This window comes from Furipterus horrens, unplaced genomic scaffold (assembly GCF_987537825.1).
Source record: "Furipterus horrens unplaced genomic scaffold, mFurHor1.1.pri manual_scaffold_2, whole genome shotgun sequence".
Taxonomy (NCBI): Eukaryota; Metazoa; Chordata; class Mammalia; order Chiroptera; family Furipteridae; genus Furipterus; species Furipterus horrens.
In genome coordinates, this window is record NW_028327172.1 from 188,241,955 (window position 1) to 188,262,612 (window position 20,658).

General features: G+C 38.3%; 1 protein-coding gene across 1 annotated transcript in view; it reads left to right on the forward strand.

Annotated features, from left to right (window-relative positions):
* CORIN (corin, serine peptidase) overlaps positions 1–20,658 on the forward strand; it is a 183,390-nt gene that overhangs the window by 151,049 nt on the left and 11,683 nt on the right. The window contains exons 15-19 of the mRNA XM_090266913.1: positions 849–959; positions 2,016–2,145; positions 14,424–14,540; positions 17,553–17,602; positions 17,752–17,926. Coding sequence (XP_090123039.1) covers positions 849–959; positions 2,016–2,145; positions 14,424–14,540; positions 17,553–17,602; positions 17,752–17,926 — 583 coding nt within the window. The remainder of the gene's footprint in view (positions 1–848; positions 960–2,015; positions 2,146–14,423; positions 14,541–17,552; positions 17,603–17,751; positions 17,927–20,658) is intronic.

The window sequence follows — 20,658 nt, forward strand, 5'->3', positions numbered from 1 at the left end:
GTTGCAGCTTCTTAAGGAGAACCAATTAGAAAAAGAGACTGATTCCTCTAAGGCCACCTCTGTTTCAGGCTAGGACACGTGGCCTGGCCATCAGGGTCTGAGCAGGAACTATCTTGCAAAATATCTTGAAACTATAGGCCAGGACCCTGATCTCGGATCACATGTTCACTCGTGGATTAATAACCAAACTCAGAAAAAAAGTAATTGTGATCAGAAAAATACCATGTCCTGCTTGAACTAATCGGGATCTTCCCCTGAAGCTGGGGATGGTGTGTGTGCATGTGCGGGAGGAATCAGTGAACAAAATCAGTATTTCTTAAAAAAGGAGAAAGAAAGGAGACGGATGCTGGGTAGGCAACCAAGGAATTTCACTATGACTTTAAAAACCTAGCAGAGACTTAGATGCAACTTAAAGAGTAATTCAATAGTAAAGATTTTAAAAACAGAACCCTATTCCACCTCTGTGGACAGAGCTAGTTTTCATCCTATGGTGTCTCCAGTCTGTTCATCCTCTGTGCTTTCTTTACTCATGACACTTCAATTTTAACCCAGTTCTCTGATTTTTGATATTTCTGCTGCTTGGGGCACTTCTTTTTCAATCCTATTGTTAGAACGAGAGAATCTAATCACTTGGAGATAGTAGTTCTGTTTAAATGCTTGGTATTTGTATGGATCGACATCTATGAAATGAGGTTTTACCAATCCTGTTTGCCCCGTTTGGAGGCCTCAGTGACCTCATCTTTTCTTCTTTCCATGTTCCTGCTGGCAAATGGTAACGTGCATGCTAGTGATAATCACATTGATTTATAAAATGTTTCTGTCTTCTTGTTTCTTGTTCCCTGTGCCAGCGTTTTGCCAAGAGGATGAACTGAAATGTGCCAACCACAAGTGTGTGTCACGTGACCGGTGGTGCGACGGGAGAGCCGACTGCCTGGACAGTTCAGACGAATGGGACTGTGGTAAGCTGCTTGTTCTGCCACGGGCTGTCCACTCTAGTGCCCGTCAGCCATGTAAGCGAAATGAATCCTAAATGACTGCACAGGTTTTACTAACCAAGGTCATCTGTTTTGCTTCACTATTGTAAAAACTAACGGTGCTTATTCATGGGTTATTTCCAAGTCACAGGAAATTTTCCCCCAACTTCTCTATTTGAAATGTCTACATTATGTGTAAAAACATTTGAGTCCTAATTGTTATGGCCATATAACTGCTAGAATATAATTTCTAAATATATCACCCAGCTTCAACAATTATCAATACCCCGTTATTCTTGCATTATTGACACGTCCCAGAACAGGATATTAAAGTGGCCCTTCTATCTTCCCTATACACTTGCTCCACATCCATATGGGACTTCTAACTGCTACTCCTTTACACGGACAGAACCGAAAGGCATCTCCCAACTGTACCTTCACTACTGCAGTTTATAATCTTGAGTTTGATTAATTCCATCATCCCACACCCATCACTCTTTCCAGTCACGCAGCTCTTATTTCAGTCCTTGCATCACTGGGCCAAAACATGGTTTTCATGTGTGTTGTGACCTGCAGTTTATTAAGTACAGAGGATGTTCTTTTACATAATAGGAATTAATGCATTTACCAAATTAATACTAAATTAATAACACCATCACATACTTCATTCCCATATGCTTTCCTGAGAGGGAATGGTATGAATGAAGTTACAACTAGCTCCTTATAATTACACAAATCACTGGGTTAACTCGTGGGAATGGGCCCTGCATCTGGCCATCTTCTAAAGGTAAGTTGAGAACTGCGTGTCTCTGTCATTGGAGCCCATGGTGTTTGAGAACAGAGAACATTTCTAATTCAGTTTCTCAGTCCTCCTCCACACTGAGGGCACTGATTTTCACAGGCTGTTATTCACCAAGTGGTGCTTAATTGAAATAAAAATGAATGTATGCAAGTGAAGAAAGGCATGTAAAGTTACCATTTGGTTTCCTGAAAGGAAATGTTTTTCATTAAGGTTTTCTTTCTTTCTTTTTTTGTTCCCAGTGACCCTCTCTAAAAATGTGAACTCCTCTTCATTCCTGACTGTTCACAAATCTGCCACAGAACACCATGTGTGTGCGGATGGCTGGCAGGAGACGTTGAGTCAGCTGGCCTGCAAGCAGATGGGTTTAGGGTAAGGTCAGTAGTTTGTAGCACTGATGGATTTCTCAGAGGGCTTCATGGACCTGGGCTCTAAATATCTTCCTTATGAATGCAGAATGAGTGAGTGCTCTCAAGCAAGCCCCCCACAGCACGGGAAATGAATCAGGTGACAGGACCACATTTAATTATAGGCACCTGCTCTGAAGAACCTGGGTTGAAAACATACTGTGATGAATCCTCTAAAAGTAAATGAAATCATTGCATTTTAAGTACCTCTGAAATGAAATGCTTTCATTTTTTATAAAAGCATTAATATGGTTTCTTTTGAGGAACCTGGATGGGAAAATCATGCAATATAACCCAAGAGGCTATTGAAATTTTCTTTTTTAGCAATACACATATTTTTTACAAGTTGAGAACTAGAATTTGAAGTTGCTGGTATTTCAATTTACCCTGAGTAATGCAGGAAAACTAGATCAGGAACAGTTCACCATTTTGCCTTCCTAGTAGAATGACAAGAGTCACTCTGGCTTTGAGATAAACACACTGAAATACTGTAGATACTTTGAAAGTTGTATACTTGCTATTTTGTGAGGTTTTTTTTTCTTCCAGTTCTATGAGGGAGGGAAAGCAATAATCGAAGTGTCCTAGAATGTATATGTCAGTGGATGTCTGTCTATCTATCTATCTATCTATCTATCTATATATCATTGTTGTGTATGAGATTTTGGGAAAATGTAGAAATGAGAGAAATAAAAGACAAAGCAGTTACAAAGTACTAGAATACAGAACAATTAGCAGCATTTTTAAAAATTCTAGTTCGAAGAATTATCTAAATCCCAGCATCTTCAGCCCATTTTTCTCACACAAAGACCCACATCTTTTTAAAAATTGAGTAACCGATGCTAGTCAATAATAAAAGAACTTGAAACTTTGCTAGAGTAGAAAAATTATATTCCCAAGATCCATTAAATTATACCTTATTTTCACAACTTCCTTATTGTGTCTAAATGAAATGTGATATGATTCAGTCAGAGATAAATTAAAAGCCTTTGAATGTGCTTTATTTTTCTCTCACCAAGACACAATATTATTTCTTAATGTGCAAACTAGATTACATAATGACAGATTACTTCATTGAGAGTTTTAAGGGAAAGTCAAACCTACAGAGATTTTACAAGCAGAAAAATTCCTTTGACAAATCACCCTGCTCTACTATAAATAGAAAGGATCTTGTTTTAAATATTCTACTTTATGCTTCTCCTAATTTTTGCATATTGGATTTAATGTTGCTATTGTGGTAAAATATGCATAACATAATATTCAGCAATTTTACCATTTTAAAGTGTACACTTCTATGGTATTTAGTATATTTGTAATGTTGTATGACCATTACCCTTACCTGGCTTCTCTCACTTGGCATGTTTTTTTTTTTTTAAGATTTTATTTATTTATTTTTAGAGAGAGGGGAAGGAAGGAAGAAAAATAGGGAGAAAAATGTGTGGTTGCCTCTTGCATGCCCCAGACTGGGGACCTGGCCTGCAACCCAGGCATGTGCCCTGACTAAGAATTGAATAGTTGACCCCCTGGTTTGTAGGCTGATGCTCAGTCCACGGAGTCACATCAGCCAGGACTCACTTGGTATGTTTTTATGCATCCATATATAGGCACTTTGTTCCTGTTTATGGCTGTGTAATATTCCATTGCATAGATATACCTCATTTAAAAAATTTATTCAACTGTTGATGGACATTTTAATGATTTCCTCCTTTGGCTATACTGTGTGCATACTGAATTTAAAAAAAATCTCTTTACTCCATTTGCTCCATTTTCTTAACATGGTAAGAACATGTCATTTCAATATTTTAGATATTATTAGATATTTAGAGTCTAAACTAACTTTTAGATTTTTTAGAAGATAACTTTATTTCACAGAAGGACTAGGAAAATCTGAGAGAGCAGTATGGTTGGGAAGTATAACCATTATTGGGTTGAGTTCATGGATAAGTAATGATATGTCTTCCAAGGAAATGAGTAAGAAAGGTAATCTTAGTATTTTTGTCCTTTTTGATTGCCTTCAAGTTTACTCTTCAGTTATTTCAGTGTCTTATGAGTTGACAAAAATCTGGATAGCCAGGATGGGGCAGGAGTGAAGATAATGAGCAAATGAGACCAAATTTCTCCCAAGGGTTGGGCTGTTTAGGAGGCCACTTTGTTAGCCCTGTCCCTGGAGACCAGTAGCTGTGCTGTAAATTCACACTTCTGCCACTGATGCCTCAAATTAATTCGAAGTAGCCCTGTGCCTGTGAGTCATTTCTTTAGATTCAAAGTCCCCAGTAGGAAGGTCTGTCTGGCCATGACTAGTCACTGACCTACATCAGCTGCCAGAGGGATGGGAGAGGGCTTATGGTCCTCCTTTAGCTTCTGGAGTAAAGTGTCCACTACACTGGCCTGCTCTATACTTTCAAACATACTCTGCATCAGAAACTTGAAGTTATAAAATAAAACCCATTCAGTTCTATTCAGTATCTTCTTCCCATTCTTTTTTGAGTATCTGCTTAGGGTCTTGTATGGAAGTTGACATGTATGGGAGTATGCAGGACGCAAAGGTGAGTAACATCATCAAAGAACTTCCAATGTAGTGGGGAAGAAATATGAGCAAACAGCCAAGAACATAAAGTTAGAAAAAAATCTCAGATTTTTGTCACCTAAGAATAGTTTATTTATAGCACAGCACATGACATTCTTATTAAAATTATATAAGAAAAATATTCAGCTCGCAGACTACCTTAATCCTATAATATGCATTTATTTAATTATTTATTTATTCATTCAGTAAACATTTATAGAGAAAATCATTGTAATATAGTATCCAAAACAAATATACTCTAACTCCAAATAGGTCATACAATTACTTGAGGGGATATATTTTGGAGTTAGTTCATCAAAAAATGCAGGTCTATACCGAATTACACATCTTGCAGGGATTTTACTGAAATTTGTTCATGATGGAGGCAGTTGATTAAAAACACATGCATTTAGAGTTTCTCAGGGTGAAATGATGCCTTCCATGTCTAACAGCACAGATGCCAGGCACTCAACTAAGTGCATGTCCAAATGAGAAGATTCAGAGTTTTTTGCTGAATTTGAAAACCTTTTTACTCCCACCTGCAGGTATCTCTAGAGTTCATCCCACTTGGAAGTAGGATGATTATTTGATTAGACAAGGGCATAAATCAAGTCCCTAAATTTTCATGACAGTATATGGACTTTGCTACCTGCATGTCCATTATCAAAAACATATGGACATTTATTTAATCAAGACTTTGAATTGTCCTCTAATACTTGCCAAAAGCTCAGTTGAGACATCCAGTATTTGAGGAAGAGGGTCTAAGGGAATGGGGTGATTATCTGTGTCTCTGGGTCCACGAGCTTTACCTATATATAAAGTTAGATCATCTGGAAATAGGCTGTGCTGTTTTGGCAAACTCCCTCTATGGAGTTAGTTTCAATTTGATTTTATGCTCTGATCTTTTAGAGTTGGTCAACAGAAGAAACATGCTTCAAAAACATGTTTCTGTGTCTTGGATAAACCACAAAGACATCTATTATGTAACCTAACAGTCCTTGATACAAAGATTTATTTTTTTCCTACTCCCTGGAAAAGTTTCTAATTTCAGATTTCATTTGTCCTGTAAGAGCTATTTAATCCAAGATGATTTCCTTATTGATTGACTTCCACGAAGCTCAAAGACAGATTCAATCCTCTGTACCAGCAAATGAAGCCCAGGTTGCTAGAAGCTGAAAATTTGTAGTCAGCTTTAAAAAATGGAAAAATAACTCATATATCATGACATTTACTCTTTAAAGGGGTACAATTCAGTTGTCTTCAGTATGTTCACAATGTGTGTAATCACCACCATTGTTTAATTCCAAGATATTTTCATCAGCTGGAACAGAAATCCTGTGCCCATTCGTGATCACACCCCGCTTCTCCCATCCCTTGATGAACACTAATTTACTGGCTCTATGAATTTGTCTGTTGTGCACATTTCACACAAATAGAATCATACATTGTGTGTAGTTTTGTCTGACTTATTTCACTTAGCATTATGTTTTTCAGGGTTCATCCATGTTGCAACATGTATCAATACTTCATTCCTGTTTATGGCTAAGTAATATTTCATTGTGTAGATATAACCCCATTTTTGATTATCCATTCATCAATTAATGAACATTTGGATTTTTTTCCATGTTTTGGCTCTTAGGAAAAATGCTATGGCCATTCAGGTACAAAGTTTATATGAGAACCGATGTTTTCCATTCTCATAGACATATACTGAGGCCTTGAATGACTGGGTTAGATGGTAACTCTATGTTTAATTTTTGAATAACTACCAAACTGTTTTTATAAAAGACCTGCACAATTTTATACTCCCACCAACAATCCACGACAATTCCATACCTTCACATCTGACTAAAAGGGATCACTTTGGTGGTTGTATTGAGCACAGGCTGGATGGGCAAGGATAGGAACAGGAAGATTAGTGAGGAGGCCATTGAAGCAATCCAGGTGATAGATTTTGGTGATTCAGGTTAGTATGTTAGCAGAGGAAATGGTGATAAACTATTCCATTCTGAATATATTTTAAAAGTAGAGCCCACAGAACTTCCTGTCAGATAGATGTTTATTGGGAGTTGAGAACAGTTAACAAAGAGAGGAGTCGGGAATGACTTAAAGGTTTTTGGCTGGAGCAACTGGAAATATGGGATAAAAATAAACTGGATGGGGAAGGCTGTGGAGGGAGCGAGGCTGAGGGGAAAGATCAGTTCTGCGCATGCTAAGTTTGGGATGTCTATCAGGCATTCAAATGCAGATGCTTATAAGGCTCAAGTCTGGAGTTTATTAGAGAGATCTTGGCTGAACATGTATGTTTGGGAGTCCCTGGAATACAGATGATACACAAGCTTATGGGACTGGGTGACATAACCAAGAGCATGAGTAGATAGAGAATATGATGTAGGGCTGAGCCCTGACGTTAAGAGGATGAGAGTAAAGAGGTAGCAAGCCAAGGAGGATGAGAAAAATGGGGTAAGAGTCTGTGATATCCTGGAAACCAAGTGAAGAGGGTATCAAGGAAGAGGCAATGGTCAGTTGTATCAAATGCTGCTGAGAAGTCAAGTAATATGAGGACTAGAAACCAACTATTGGTTTAGCCCTGTGCTTGTTATCAGCCTGAACAGTTTCAGTGGAGTCAGGGGGCAAAAACCTAAGAGATAGTGAGAAGAGAGAAATAAAAAAGGGGGTATAGAACATTTTTGAGAAATGTAGCCAGAGGCTGGTGGGGGCAGTAGGAGATGCTTGGTGCCTCCATTTCCTTGACAACACTCACTATTCCATAGCTGACTTCCTAATAGAACCCCACCTGCAATAGTATGAATGTTTCCCCCTCCCCATAATTTTTATGTTGAATCCTAACTCCCAATGTGATGATATTAGGAGGTGGGGCTTTGGGACATGATTAGGTCAAGAAGGTGGAGTCTCATGAATGTGACGAGTGTGCCTTACAGATTCTAGGGAACCGTCTGGTGCTTTCTTTCCATCTACAAATGAGGATGTGGGCCTTCACTAGACACCAAATCTGCTGGTACTTTGATCTTGTACTTTCCAGCCTCTGGAACTGTAGGAAATAAATTTTGTTTTTTTATAAACCCCCTAGTCTATGGTAATTTGTTAGAGAAGCCTGAATGGACAAAGGCAGAACTAGATACTTTTCTGTCAAAACTTCTATTTAATTCTATACTTTTAAAGCCAAATAAGTTTGTACTATTTTCCCCAACTGGTGGGCCCACCACAAACTAGTTCACTTTTCTGCAACTTCATATCCTTTCACATGCTTCTTCTCTTTCTGACTAGCTTGCCTTTTATCTGTGTTCCAGAGGCATATTCCTTCTTGCCTTTGCCTCTGTGTCCATATATACATCATTTCTTACATTTTCTATCCAAATCCTTTGGGGTATCTCTCAAGCTCCATGACTTCTATGAAGCCTTTCTCATCTCTTTTATCATTTTTTTTTCCTTGAACATCCCATGGTACTTAAAAATCGACAACACATAATTTCTCTCTTAATTCTACAATGCCACATGTCATTGGTACTTTTTTAAATTCTTAATCTTATTTTCCAGAATAGGTTATACAAAATAATAATGACTAAGCTTAATGGTGTGCCAGGCTTTTCTGAGCACTTGATATGTATTATTTCAATTTATCCACATTATAATTCTGTAAGATAAGTGGCCTTGTTATTTCTACTTTACATGTGAAGAAACTGAGATATAAGAGACCCAGGAACTTCTCTAGGTCACAGAAAGTACAGAGCCAGAATGCACATCTGAGCATAGGGAATGGCCATCTTAGGTGCTAAGAGTAGATCCTCTACAGCACCCAGTTATTCAATAAACATGACCTGATCGATGTGGCCAATCAGCCTCTTAAACATAAATCCCTTTTAGTGTTGCTTTACATGGGAGCGTTGTGACACGTCTTTCTACCTCCTTGTGACCTTTTCATTGTATGATTTTTAAGTAGATAGCAGTGAGGAGGTGGTGGCAGGGGAAATTGATCATGCAGGACCACAATCTAAGGGTTTTTTACTTTTTGAAATGTCAGGGTAATGAGTAGATGCTTGGCATATTCTAAGTAGAACTCAGCTGAAGCAAACTCAGAGAGAGTTATTTTTTTTTTCACATAGAAGCTTTGTAATTTCCTGGCAGACGTGTAGGTTGGGCACAGGGAATTGATTTCCCACTCATTTCTAAGCAGCTGCTGGTCAAATGACTGCCTGGGTGAGAAGTAAATCATGGAGTCCAACGTGTGGGTGTAGTGTTTTCTGCAATGTGCTGTTCTGGGGTGAGGAAGAATAATACTTTTCTTGAAAAAGTGTAACATCCTAAAGACAGAGGAAATGTTTTCCAGTTCTTCCATGAGACCATTGATCATGAGGCTTGAACAAAGCAAGGTAAGTCTACCATTTATTCTGTGAGCATTTCCATATAATCCTTAACAGCAAGCACTGGCAAGAATTTGGGCATCTCTTAGCAAATGAAATCTCAGACTGTCAGTTGAGTTAATGAATAATTGTTAAAATTAAATAGAACTTCTTAGTGGTATAGAGAAAGGCACCATTATTAACTGAAATGGAACTATGTGAGGTCCTGAATTAGTTAGATTTTTAAAAAACTCTCTTTTGTTTCTTTTGATGGCAGAAAAACGTTCATTAAAATTGATTCATGTCAATTTTATAAAATTAAAGTTAAACCATCCTTATAAAATTAAAGGTGGTTTCCATCAGTTCTCTAGAAATAAGTACTGTCAAGACCCAGCTTTTAGCCAAAAATATTGTAAGCAATAAGATTACAAATGGGAAGAATTAATCCCCATAAAGTCCCTGGGAGCATCAGATTCCCCAGTCATAACAAATAGAGCATCGCCATTAGACATGGATATGAATGCGTCCTGGGAAAATAAGAACATGACTTATAACTTGAGTGATCTATCAGGAATTGACCACTGAAGTCTGTGTTACTGCTGTTAGAGGTCCTTATATGGTGGCAGCTTCATTTTGGAACTATGCCAGGAGACTCCTGGTGATGACTTAACTTCTGATCCAGTATATTCTTCATGTTGTTTTTGCAACCTGCAATTTGACTTTTTTTTTTTTACCTCCAAGATAGGCCTGGTTGTTGACAATGATATATACATGACAAGCCTACTGGCCTTTTCTTATTCATATAGTTTGGACTCAACATCCAATTTCTTACTTTCGCATGTAAGGTTGCATAGTCTGGACCCTACCTCCCTCTCTTACCCAATGTCCTAGCACTTCCCACTAACTTTATGACACATTGACCTTATTAGTGTTGACCCTGAGGGAGAATGTACCTGCTACGAAGGACCCCTTGTGGTTATTCAGGCCCGCATTCATACTCTGAGTCTAGCAGCCATTGTTTATGTGGCCTCTCGTGTGTGCAGTATGTCAGTCAGAAGGCACAGACTGAGAAGCCACGCTTTCTGAACTGTGCCCCTGCTGTCTGAGACGACCCCTGTAAAGGAGTTCCTGGAATCATGTTTGACCAACAGGATTGAGAAGCCAGGGGTAATGCTAAACATCCTGCAGTGCACAGGACAGCCTCCATGGCAAATATCTATCTGGTATAAAATGCCAGTAGTGCCAGGCATGAGAAACCCTGATTTAGAGGGACCACTCTGGCCATCTTCCTCCAGCCAGCCTTTACCCCAGGGACCAAGAAGTCTGTCATCCAAGGAGTTATGCCCACCTAGAGCCTGCTTCCTGTTCTAGAACAATATCTTCAAAGTGTGGTCCCAGGCCAGCAGGAGCAGCAGCAGCACCTGGGATCTTGTTAGAAAGGCAACTTTTGGTCTCCATCTCAGACTTACTGCATCAGGAAATCTGGGGGTGGGGCTAACAATCTTCATTTTAACAGGTCCTTTGGGTGGTTCTGATGAATGCAAAGGTTTGAAAACCACTGTTCTGAGGAGTCGAAGAATTCTATGTTTAAACCTAACGAAATATGTTTGTCAAGATTGGAAGATAGAATACTGTACGTTTTCTTTAATAGCTTGTTAACTTGATTTATACCATCTAAATCTATAGCCATACTGTGTGTGGATCTCCATTTATACGCTTGCTCTAGGTCCACAAATGTTTGGGGTGGGCCTCTATCTGTGTCCCAGTTTTCTCACGCTGTCAAACAAGAGCACTGGATTAGACTGTCGCTTACATTTCCTTCTCTGTGTATGAGTCCATGGCTACTGTAGAAGCATTTGCGTCTGGCTGGAGTTCCTGGACAGATTCTCTTAGGATATAGTGATTTTAATGCTTAATCCCTGGCAAAATATTTATTTGCTCTCTACCCAACAGGGTTTCTTTCATTTGTCTCTTGATATAATATGGAAAAAGATGTTAAGTCAAATGAATTACCAACTGCCAAACAAAATTTGAGCAACTTTTAAGTTCTAGATACCTTCTTATAAAAATTTAAAAAAAAATATTTTTCCATCATCATTTATCCCCCCTCTTACACCTCCTCCCTCCCCTCTCTTTCTGCAGTTACCATACAGTTGTCTGAACCATGACTTCTTTATCTTTTAATAGCATGATTTACATTTTATACATGCAATAAAAATTTAAAAGTACGGACACACATATTCTTGATGAGTATGTAAGTTGGCCTTACACATTGAAAGAGAAATACGTGCTGTTAATCAAAAATTTCAATTTTGATTCAGTAATTTTATTTCTAGGAATTTATTCTAAAATCATACTAGTAGGCAAAAGTGAATGGCTAAGGGTACTTAACTGCTGTTTTATCTTATCTTATTGTTGTTGTTAGTATAGCCCAGAGTGGGAACAACCTACAAATGCATCAGTAATGGATTGGTTAAGTCATGAATGCACCTCCACATAAGGGAATACTAAGCAGCTAAAAAAAAAAAAAAAAAAAAACACAACATGTGGGCCATGTGGTGTTCAAAATGTTGTGAGCATCAGACCTCAGGGAGTAGATAGCCCCTCCACCCTTTACATGCTGTGTGACCTTGGGCCAGTTACTTATTCTCTTTGCTTCAATTCTTCCATCTCCAAAATGGGGAATAATAGTAAAGCAGCAAACTTCACAAAGTTGTTTAGAAGATTAAATAAGATAAAATGAGTTTGTCTATTAGTGATTGGCATATAGAAAATAGTTAACAAACGTTATTGTTATGGAAAGACTTCCAAGTAAATCATTAAATGAGAACATTATCAAAACCACACAGAACAATGTGTATAGACTAAAAATAGAAGAGTGTATATACATGAATTATAGGAAAAGTTTGGCAAGGGTACACAAATGCTATTTTCAGTGGTTGTTTCTATGTATCTGGGGTGGGAAGAATATTTTGTCATTGTGTATTTTGTCCATGTATAAGTATTTTATAATTTTAAGATTATTTTTTTTAAAAAAACGAGAAAAATTAAAATGACACAGATGCTCAGATTCTGTATGATGGCAGAAGTAGAACCATATGAATTCACTGATATTTTTTAATGGGCAATAGGATGACTTCGTAGGGGTGAAAGATTTGTTTTTGTGCACAAGAAGCATGCTAGTGTTTAAGGATTTCATGGAAAACTAATTTTTATAATGATTCTCCCCTTCTTGAAGATGAATTTATTAGATTTTTCCACTTGATGTAACTAAGAGATTCAGGCTCAGTTGCCTTTCTTGTTGGAAGCTAAGGAGAAAAATATAAAAACGTCTGATATGCAATGCACAGTGGAGCCCTTCCGAGTTGAAAGACTGAAGCTTGCTTTGCAGTGATTTTTCTACCCAGCATCAGTGTAAATCCTATGCCAAGCTGTCCTTGTGTAGGTCTCTGGTGACCCTATGAATACCTGCCTACAGAATGACTTGATTAAATAAGTCTGAAGCTAAATCTTCCTTTGGCTTTTTGCCAGCAAAACGCCTAACTTCAGGAGGCCGCAGTTGTTCTGCTGCAGAAAGGAATTGTCAGGATGCAAGTCTCCGGAGAAACACCACGGGTGTTACGTGTGGCCTCTGACTCTTATACCTTCCATCCCACCATGCTTCCACACTCAGCACTGCTGGGATTGATAGAAAGCCAGCCTCTCATTTTGGTCGAGTAAAAGGAAAATTCTCATTTTGCAGGAGGTTTTGTGAAGTCTTCAATAATCTAACAGTTCATCCAAATTTCTCAATACAGTTAAATCTTGTGCACCTCTTTTTTAAAGTGCAGTCAGGGTTTATGCCATTTGTTTTAAAACCAAATGATTAGAATTCATTCACTATAAGGACTGTTTTATTTTTAACCTTTTGCTCTTATTCTATCATCAAGTGTTCTCTTTAAAGGGTATTTCCCTTTTTAAAAGTAATTGGACTTGGTGAGGTTTTTGACCTTTTTATTTTCTATTCCGTAATTATAGCAGTTTTGAATAATTAATAATTGGGTGAAATTTTCTTTCAATGCCACCTAATCTAACTATTTTCCCTTTCCTGTGCCCTCCCTCACCCTTTTTATTTTTGCAAAAAAAAATGGCATCTCATTACCAAAAATGAAAGTCATTAAGCATGCAGACTCAGTGCCGCCACAGATTCAAGATTTTCAGGCTCATTTAATCCCTCAATGCTGCTTGCCATTCTTCTAAGTTATCGTCAATGTGTTTCTTCAAAAAATTCCACCAGGGGACAATTCTATGTACTTATCACTTTCGCCTCGTTATGCACCCCTGCAACTCTTCGCGGAAGGAGCTCCCCTCCTACTTGAAGAGTAGAGGCTATGCGGTTTGAATTCTCTTGATGAGTTTTCTCTCCCTCTTCAATTCCAACAAAGTACCTGCTTTCCTTTCTTCCGTTTCCTTTCAGATTCAGAAGAAGCACTTCCCTTCCTTCTGTCTAAAACCACTTCCTCTACCTCACCTACCCTTTTTTCTATCAGGTGGCAAAATTCTAAAAGATTTTCTTCAAATTAGGCTTGCCTAAATAAACCAACTGTTTCGGGAAGAATAGGATACTTTACATAAAAACCTAAGTACTTCTGAAAGCTAAAATTTTAAAACTTGGATACAGTATGACTGTATTTCTTTGAATGATTGAATGAGACATTCACAGGAAAGTGTGTGTGGACGTTGAGTGAGAATGTAGGTCAAGAGCAAAATAATGTTGTCTAACTCTTCTATTTTCCACAGTCTTTCCTAATTTTTAATGCATGAAGATTTGGCAGTATGTTGAAAAAATTCTACTCACAATTTTATCCTGTCTAAGTAGACACTAAATGGCCATTTATTCCCTTTAGTTATTATTTATTTTTATTTAAAGGTATTGCTTCATTGCAGGATAACAGTGAGCAATAAAAGAGAAGAAAAAAAAACAGATAAATTTTATTTTACTTTTGACCCCTACCTAAAGTTGCTCTTGTCTTTTAGATATTGGAATTTTTACATCCTATATGTTAGAATTCTAGCACCTCACAGAAGTTCAAATACATGTCAGCAGAGAGAATGATTAAAACAGCTGTAATAATTTGGATTTTTTTCCCTTCAGTATACTTTTAGTAACTTCCCCTCTTGCTGATCACATTTCATACCAGATTTCAAATACAAATGCTCCTCTTAAAATAGTGATTGATAGTTTAATGCTTCTTTTTGGAAGAGAATGAGTGCCAAATAATGATATTGCCTGGTCAGAGATCATTGTACTTTGTTTACCTGGCATTTACCCCTTTTCAGAGAACCGTCTGTGACAGAATTAATACAAGAACAGGAGCAAGACCAGCAGTGGCTGATGTTACACTCCAACTGGGAGAGTCTCAATGGGACTACTTTGCATGAACTGCTGGTCAAAGGGTAAGACACCCTCCACGAGGGCTATGTAGGGTGGATTATGGAGCAAGAGTCTATCTCCAGGGCCCTTCTTCTGTTTCTAACCTGAGAGAATCTAAATCTGTCACATCCATAGAGAGCACAAATGGCTAATGGCCTTTGCTTTTCAATATTGTTTGACTTTATTTATTTTTTCTCTTGGCTAATGATGTTTTACTTTAATGGTGATTACATAAATTATCACAGTGAAGGAGGAAGAACTTGGATACTAATCTTGGGTTTTTTTCACTTTCTATTTGAAATAAAGTCTCATGTTTCCACTTCTTACTGATGCTACAGTTAACTAAGTAAAAGAGGGAATTAAAGTAATGAAAACTGATAAAACTTTGAGGGTCCGAGAAAAGGTATTGACACGAAATGGAATTAGAATCAAGTAGCCTTGAAAGTATACCTGTGGAAAATATTCTCTAAAAAATAATGTCAGCTTAAACAGGGCTGCCTGTCTTGTCTATAGGAGAAATATAAATTGAAGGAATTAATGCTTATTTAGTATTTATTACATTATAGGGACATAGCTATAGAATATATAAATTATTGGCTCAAAACTCACCGCCCACAGATGGTAGAGAATAGCCTCTCAATTCAAACCAGATTTATCTGACTCCAAAGCTTTTATTAAGTCCTAAGGAAGCCATGTTTTAAGAATTCCAAAGAAGAAGACTAAAGGTGGGCCATTTTTCTTTTAGACTGTCTTGACATTTCCCCCATAGACCAAACTCTGCAACCAAATTTCCAAATACTTGTCAATTGGGATACTTCCTCCAGAACAATGACCTGAATCTTTCAACAGAGTAATTTGTTTCCCCAAACTCAGAGTGCCAGAAAAGCCCTCTTGGGTCAAATCAATGAATAAAATATCTCATTCTAAATTGGGAGTTGGTAGAACTGGCTCTTGTCCTGGGTTACTAACTAGATATATGTTCTTATATAACCAGAGTTTTCTATAAAATAAATAATTGAGATGAATAGTCTTTGGTGTCTTTTCCTAGTCCTACAAGCTATGATTTGGGATCTAACAAATAACAACTAATTATTAAGTATTTCTTCCATGCCAGGTTCAGTGCTAAGCTCTGAGGGGATGTAAAAGTGAATTAGGGGACAAGAACCCTCATCTTAAGGAACATACATTGTATTGTATAAGTGGGCAAAGAGACTATAAGCTAGCAAACAAAGTGAATTTCAGATTTAGAAGTGCTACAAAGAAATTAAGGATATGAGGCAGGGGCAGGGGAGCGGAGTTATGACTTCAAGTTGTGGGAAGACATAAAGCAAATGTGCTTTTTCTGTATTATATAATTTGTTGTATACAAATAATTACAGATACAAATTTAGCAAGAAATGAAAATACAATAAATCTTTAAAAAGAAATGTATAAATGACATGTGTAGGGATGAAAGTATATATGTATATGAGGTTTGTCCGGAAGAAGTCCAGCCATTGTTAATATAATGAGAACAGTTTGTGCAACATCAATGTAACCTGGCAGCCAAGGGGAGTGGACTGTCATGCACATGTGTGAATAATGACGGCTTCACTGGACTAGTCAGTGGGAGTGGTAGATGCTGTTGAGTGAGCTTGTCTACTGTGCAGTCATCACATTCAAAATGACTGAGCAAGTAGAACAATGAATATCCATCAAATTTTGTGTTAAACTTGAACATTCCTCTGCAGAAACTAGTTGGATTACTCAGAAGGCCGCAAATACGGGCAACTAGTGATTGGCAGCTTCATCACGACAACACACCTGCTCATTTAGCATGTCTCATGCAGTTTTTTGACAAAATATTAAATCACCCAGGTGACTCTGCCCCACTACAGCCAGATTTGGTGCTCTGCAACTTCTGGCTTTTCCCAAAAATAAAATCACCCTTGGAAGGGAAGAGATTTCAGACCATTGATGAGATTCAGGAAAATACAATGGGGCAACTGATGGCAATTGGGAGAACTGTGTGAGGTCCCAAGGTGCCTACTTTGAAGGGGACTGAGGTGTCATTGTCCTACGTACAATGTTTCTTGTATCTTGTATTTTCTTCAGTAGATGTCTCTATTTTTCATATTATGTGGCTGGATACCTTCTGGACAGAGCTTGTATACATGTATGTATATACATCATATGGATTATATTTTTTCTGAAGAGTCTAGGACATTACAGTATACTTGACAGTCTCAAAATATTTTTTGTCTTTTAAATTTACACTGTGAATAAATGCTTCATAGTTGGAAAAGAGCTTTGTTATTAAAAGTAAACTGAATTCTTTGGTGTAGCCACATTGACAGATGCTTAAACATGGCCCATGTCCTTGCTTTCCAAGGTTAAGTCCAATTTTCAGAAAGTTCTTCCTTTCCTGAACACACACTTCCTATAAATTCTGCCTATTAGTCCTGACGCTGCCGTCTTACATGGGATAAAGTGAATCCTTGGTTTTCCCTGTCAGCCGATCGTGGAGCCATAGTTGGATATCAAAGGTTTCAGTAACATTCTTTTCAAGTTTAAATATTGTTTCTTTATCCATTCACTAACTTTTTAAAGCAGTATTTTATTTCTTTAAACCTATTTCTCAACTTTTTTGGACATACAAGCCTCTCCAAGAGCATAAAAATCTGACATGGTCCCTCCCCTCACCATAGGTTCTAAGAAGTGGCCCAATTCCCTCCTTTTTTTTCTCCCTACTTTGAAAACTATAGTTTGAGGTCATATTTTGGACGGAGCCACAAGCCAAGATGATGTGGGGAGCGTCACTAACAATAGCTTCTCTTCTCGCAAATGTGAAATTATATTATGATGATATTAATATAAGAAAAGAAGATATACACCCTTATATACCCCCACCCCCAATGTGATTCTGACCACAGCCCTGCCTTAGGTATTGACCTCAGGTAAGAGTGGAACCTATGTCTTGCTTTTCACTGGTAGTGTTTGAAGTGAACAATGAATCTGTAACTTAATATTATACCATTTTATGTTTTCAAATCTAGGCAGTCTTGTCACAGCAGAAGTAAGATTTCTCTTCTGTGTGCTAAACAAGGTGAGAAAATGAATGGTGTCCCAATGAGATATGAACTTCATCTAATGGGGTGGCTCGGGAAAAGTGATCACTTGCATGTGACAGTGAAGAGCCGAGCAGCGAGCTTGGTCTGGGGGTGAGTTACACAAGTCTTGCCTGCTCCTTGGTAGACTGTGGGCGCCGCCCTGCTGCCCGAATGAACAAGAGGATCCTCGGGGGGCGGACAAGTCGCCCTGGAAGGTGGCCCTGGCAGTGTTCCCTGCAGAGTGAGCCCAGTGGGCACATCTGTGGCTGTGTCCTCATTGCCAAGAAGTGGGTTCTGACAGTGGCCCACTGCTTCGAGGGGTGAGCTGCACCTTTCCTTTTTTGCTTTGCTTGGATCTGATCATTTTATATTGTGGGTATTCTTACTGACATGGGAATCCAGTGCAAAGCCAGCTGAGTGCCAAATCCACCATCGATCTATTGGGATGGCCAAAAAGTCTGTTACTTTTTTTCTGTAAAATAAAAGACACATTTTAAATTCTCACCAATAACTGTTAATTTGAATATTTTGAGTATGTCGGCTATCTCCCGCTATTGACTTCTAGTGGGCAGAGACCGGGGTGCTGCTAAACATCTCCCAAAGCATGAGATAGCCCCACGGCAAAGAATCATTTGGCCAAAAATGTCAATAGTACCAAGAAACTTGGCAAATCACTTTTGACACATTCAATCAGCCACAGCACCTTCTCCATACACTGCCCAAATATTTTTTTTCTGTGTGTTTCAGTTGTGTTTTTTACCTTTCTTGAAATAATAAAGCATAATACGCCAAAAATGTTGCCTGTTTTCTTCCATCTTCACATTAAAATAGCTGCAGAAAAATTCACCAATTTTGATAAGTTAAAAACAAATGCATGCTAATATGACAGCCATCACAATACAATCTAACAAAATTGTTTTGAATGAAGTTAAAGACAATTAAGCACTCCTAGAGCCATCATAGAGAAAAAACAAGACCGACTTTTTGGCCAACCCAACACTTCCTGGACCTTTTTCTGCTTTGACATTTTTCCCCTTGGTGCTGTCAGCCTACATATGTATTGCTCAGTTATGGGCAGTGGCTATATCTTGTTTATGATTTACATCCTAAAGAGGGAGGAATAGGAAGAAGTTTAGCAGATTGGCTCTCCAGACAGCATTAGTCTCTTTTCTAACTTTTTCAATACATCAAATACACCTGAAGCTAAACAAGGTGATTTACTCGAGGGGACACTACAGTGAGGTTACAGTGTTAGAGAACTGGTGGGGAATTTGGGAGGCAGAGTTAAAGATGCAATGTGTGTATTACTCAGGGTTCTCCAGAGAAACAGGCCAATGAGACAGAGAGATTTACTTTAAGAAATTGGCTCACATGATGGTGAAGGCTTGGTGAGTCCCAAATCTAATGGGGTTGTCTGGAAGACAGGGAAGAATTGCAGTTCAAGTCCAAAGGCCGTTGGCTTGTTGAATTTCTTCTTGCTCATGGGAGGTCCAGCTTCGTTTTATTAAGGTCTCTGATTTATAAAGCGAGGCCCACCTACATCATGGAAGGTAATCTGCTTTACTCAAAGTCCGTTGATTTAAATGTTAATATTTTTTTAATTGTATTTTCTTTCCATTACCACTTATCCCACTATACCCGCCCCCCCCCAAATCACCACACTGTTGTTCATGTCCATGAGTCCTTTTTCCTTTTCGCTTGATCCCTCCATTTCCTAACCCCCACTTATAGCTGTCATTCTGCTCTCTGTGAGTCTGCTTTGATTGTGTTTGTTAGCTCAGTTTATTCGTTAGATTCCACGCATGAGTAAAGTCATGTGGTATCTGTCTTTCTCTGCTTGGCTTATCTCACTTAGCATAATATTCTCCGGGTCTATCCATATTGTCACAAGGGTAAAATTTTCTCCTTTTTTCCTGCTGAGTAGTATTCCATTGTTTTAGCTATTCATTTACTGATGGACACTTTGGCTGCTTTCATATCTTGGTGATAATACACCTTCCCAGAAAACTCTGGAATAATGTTTGATCACATATTTTGGCACTGTAGCCCAACCACGATAGCACATTACATTAGCCAGGACAATATGCCTAAAAGAAGCAGAAAGTTCAGACCAAGGGCATACTGACCCCAAATCGATAAATGTCACTGCAGAAGGTCTTCATCTGTTCCAACAATCTGTTATGCAAGTTAAGAGCAAAAAAAAAAAAAAAAAAAAAAAAAACCACAAAAACAAAACAAAGAAAACAATAACAACAAAGAAAAAATCCCTAACCATTTTTTATGCTCACAGAAGATTCTGGAGGTCAGACGTCTGGAAGAATATAGCTGGTGCAGTTTGTCTCTGCTCGGCAATGTCTGAGCATCTTCTGGAAGGTTCTAAGGCGTGGGGCTGCAACCCTCTCAATTCTGGCAGTCAGTCCTACCTATGGGCCCAGCCTTAGTTTCTCTGTGTACAGAACTCACAGCACGGTGACTGCCATCCCACAGAGCAAGTGTCCCAGGGAAGGAGCCAGGAGGATGCTGTGTCCTTGTGTGATCCAGCCTCCAAAGACCTGCAACACCATTTCTGCCTTGTGATTGGTCAGAGCCCTCCAAGCCCTGCCCAGATCCAAAGACAAAAAACACAAAACTCTCTTCTCCAAAGGAGGAGTGTCAAAGGATTTGAGGATATTTTAAAAATAATCACCATACCACCACTTTTATTTGTTCTCTTTTTAATAATCTTACTTTATTTAAAAGTCATATTAAATAATAACAAATATTTAAAGTAAAATAACTCATAGTTCTATCACCTAATGGATTAGTTTTTAGGAAAATTTCTAGGAAAAAAATGCAATTTTATTTATTTTTCGCCCGTTGCCCATTATTATTATTTTTTCTAAACTTTACCAACTTACTGTGTGAACATGGGTTAATTCATTAACTTCTCTGGGCCACAGTTTCCTCCTCTGTGAAATGATGGAAATAACAGTCCCTACCTCACAGGGTTGGTGCAGGCAAAAGTGAGCCCATGTTAAGCCTTGAGAACTATGCCCGGTATCAATATAGGACA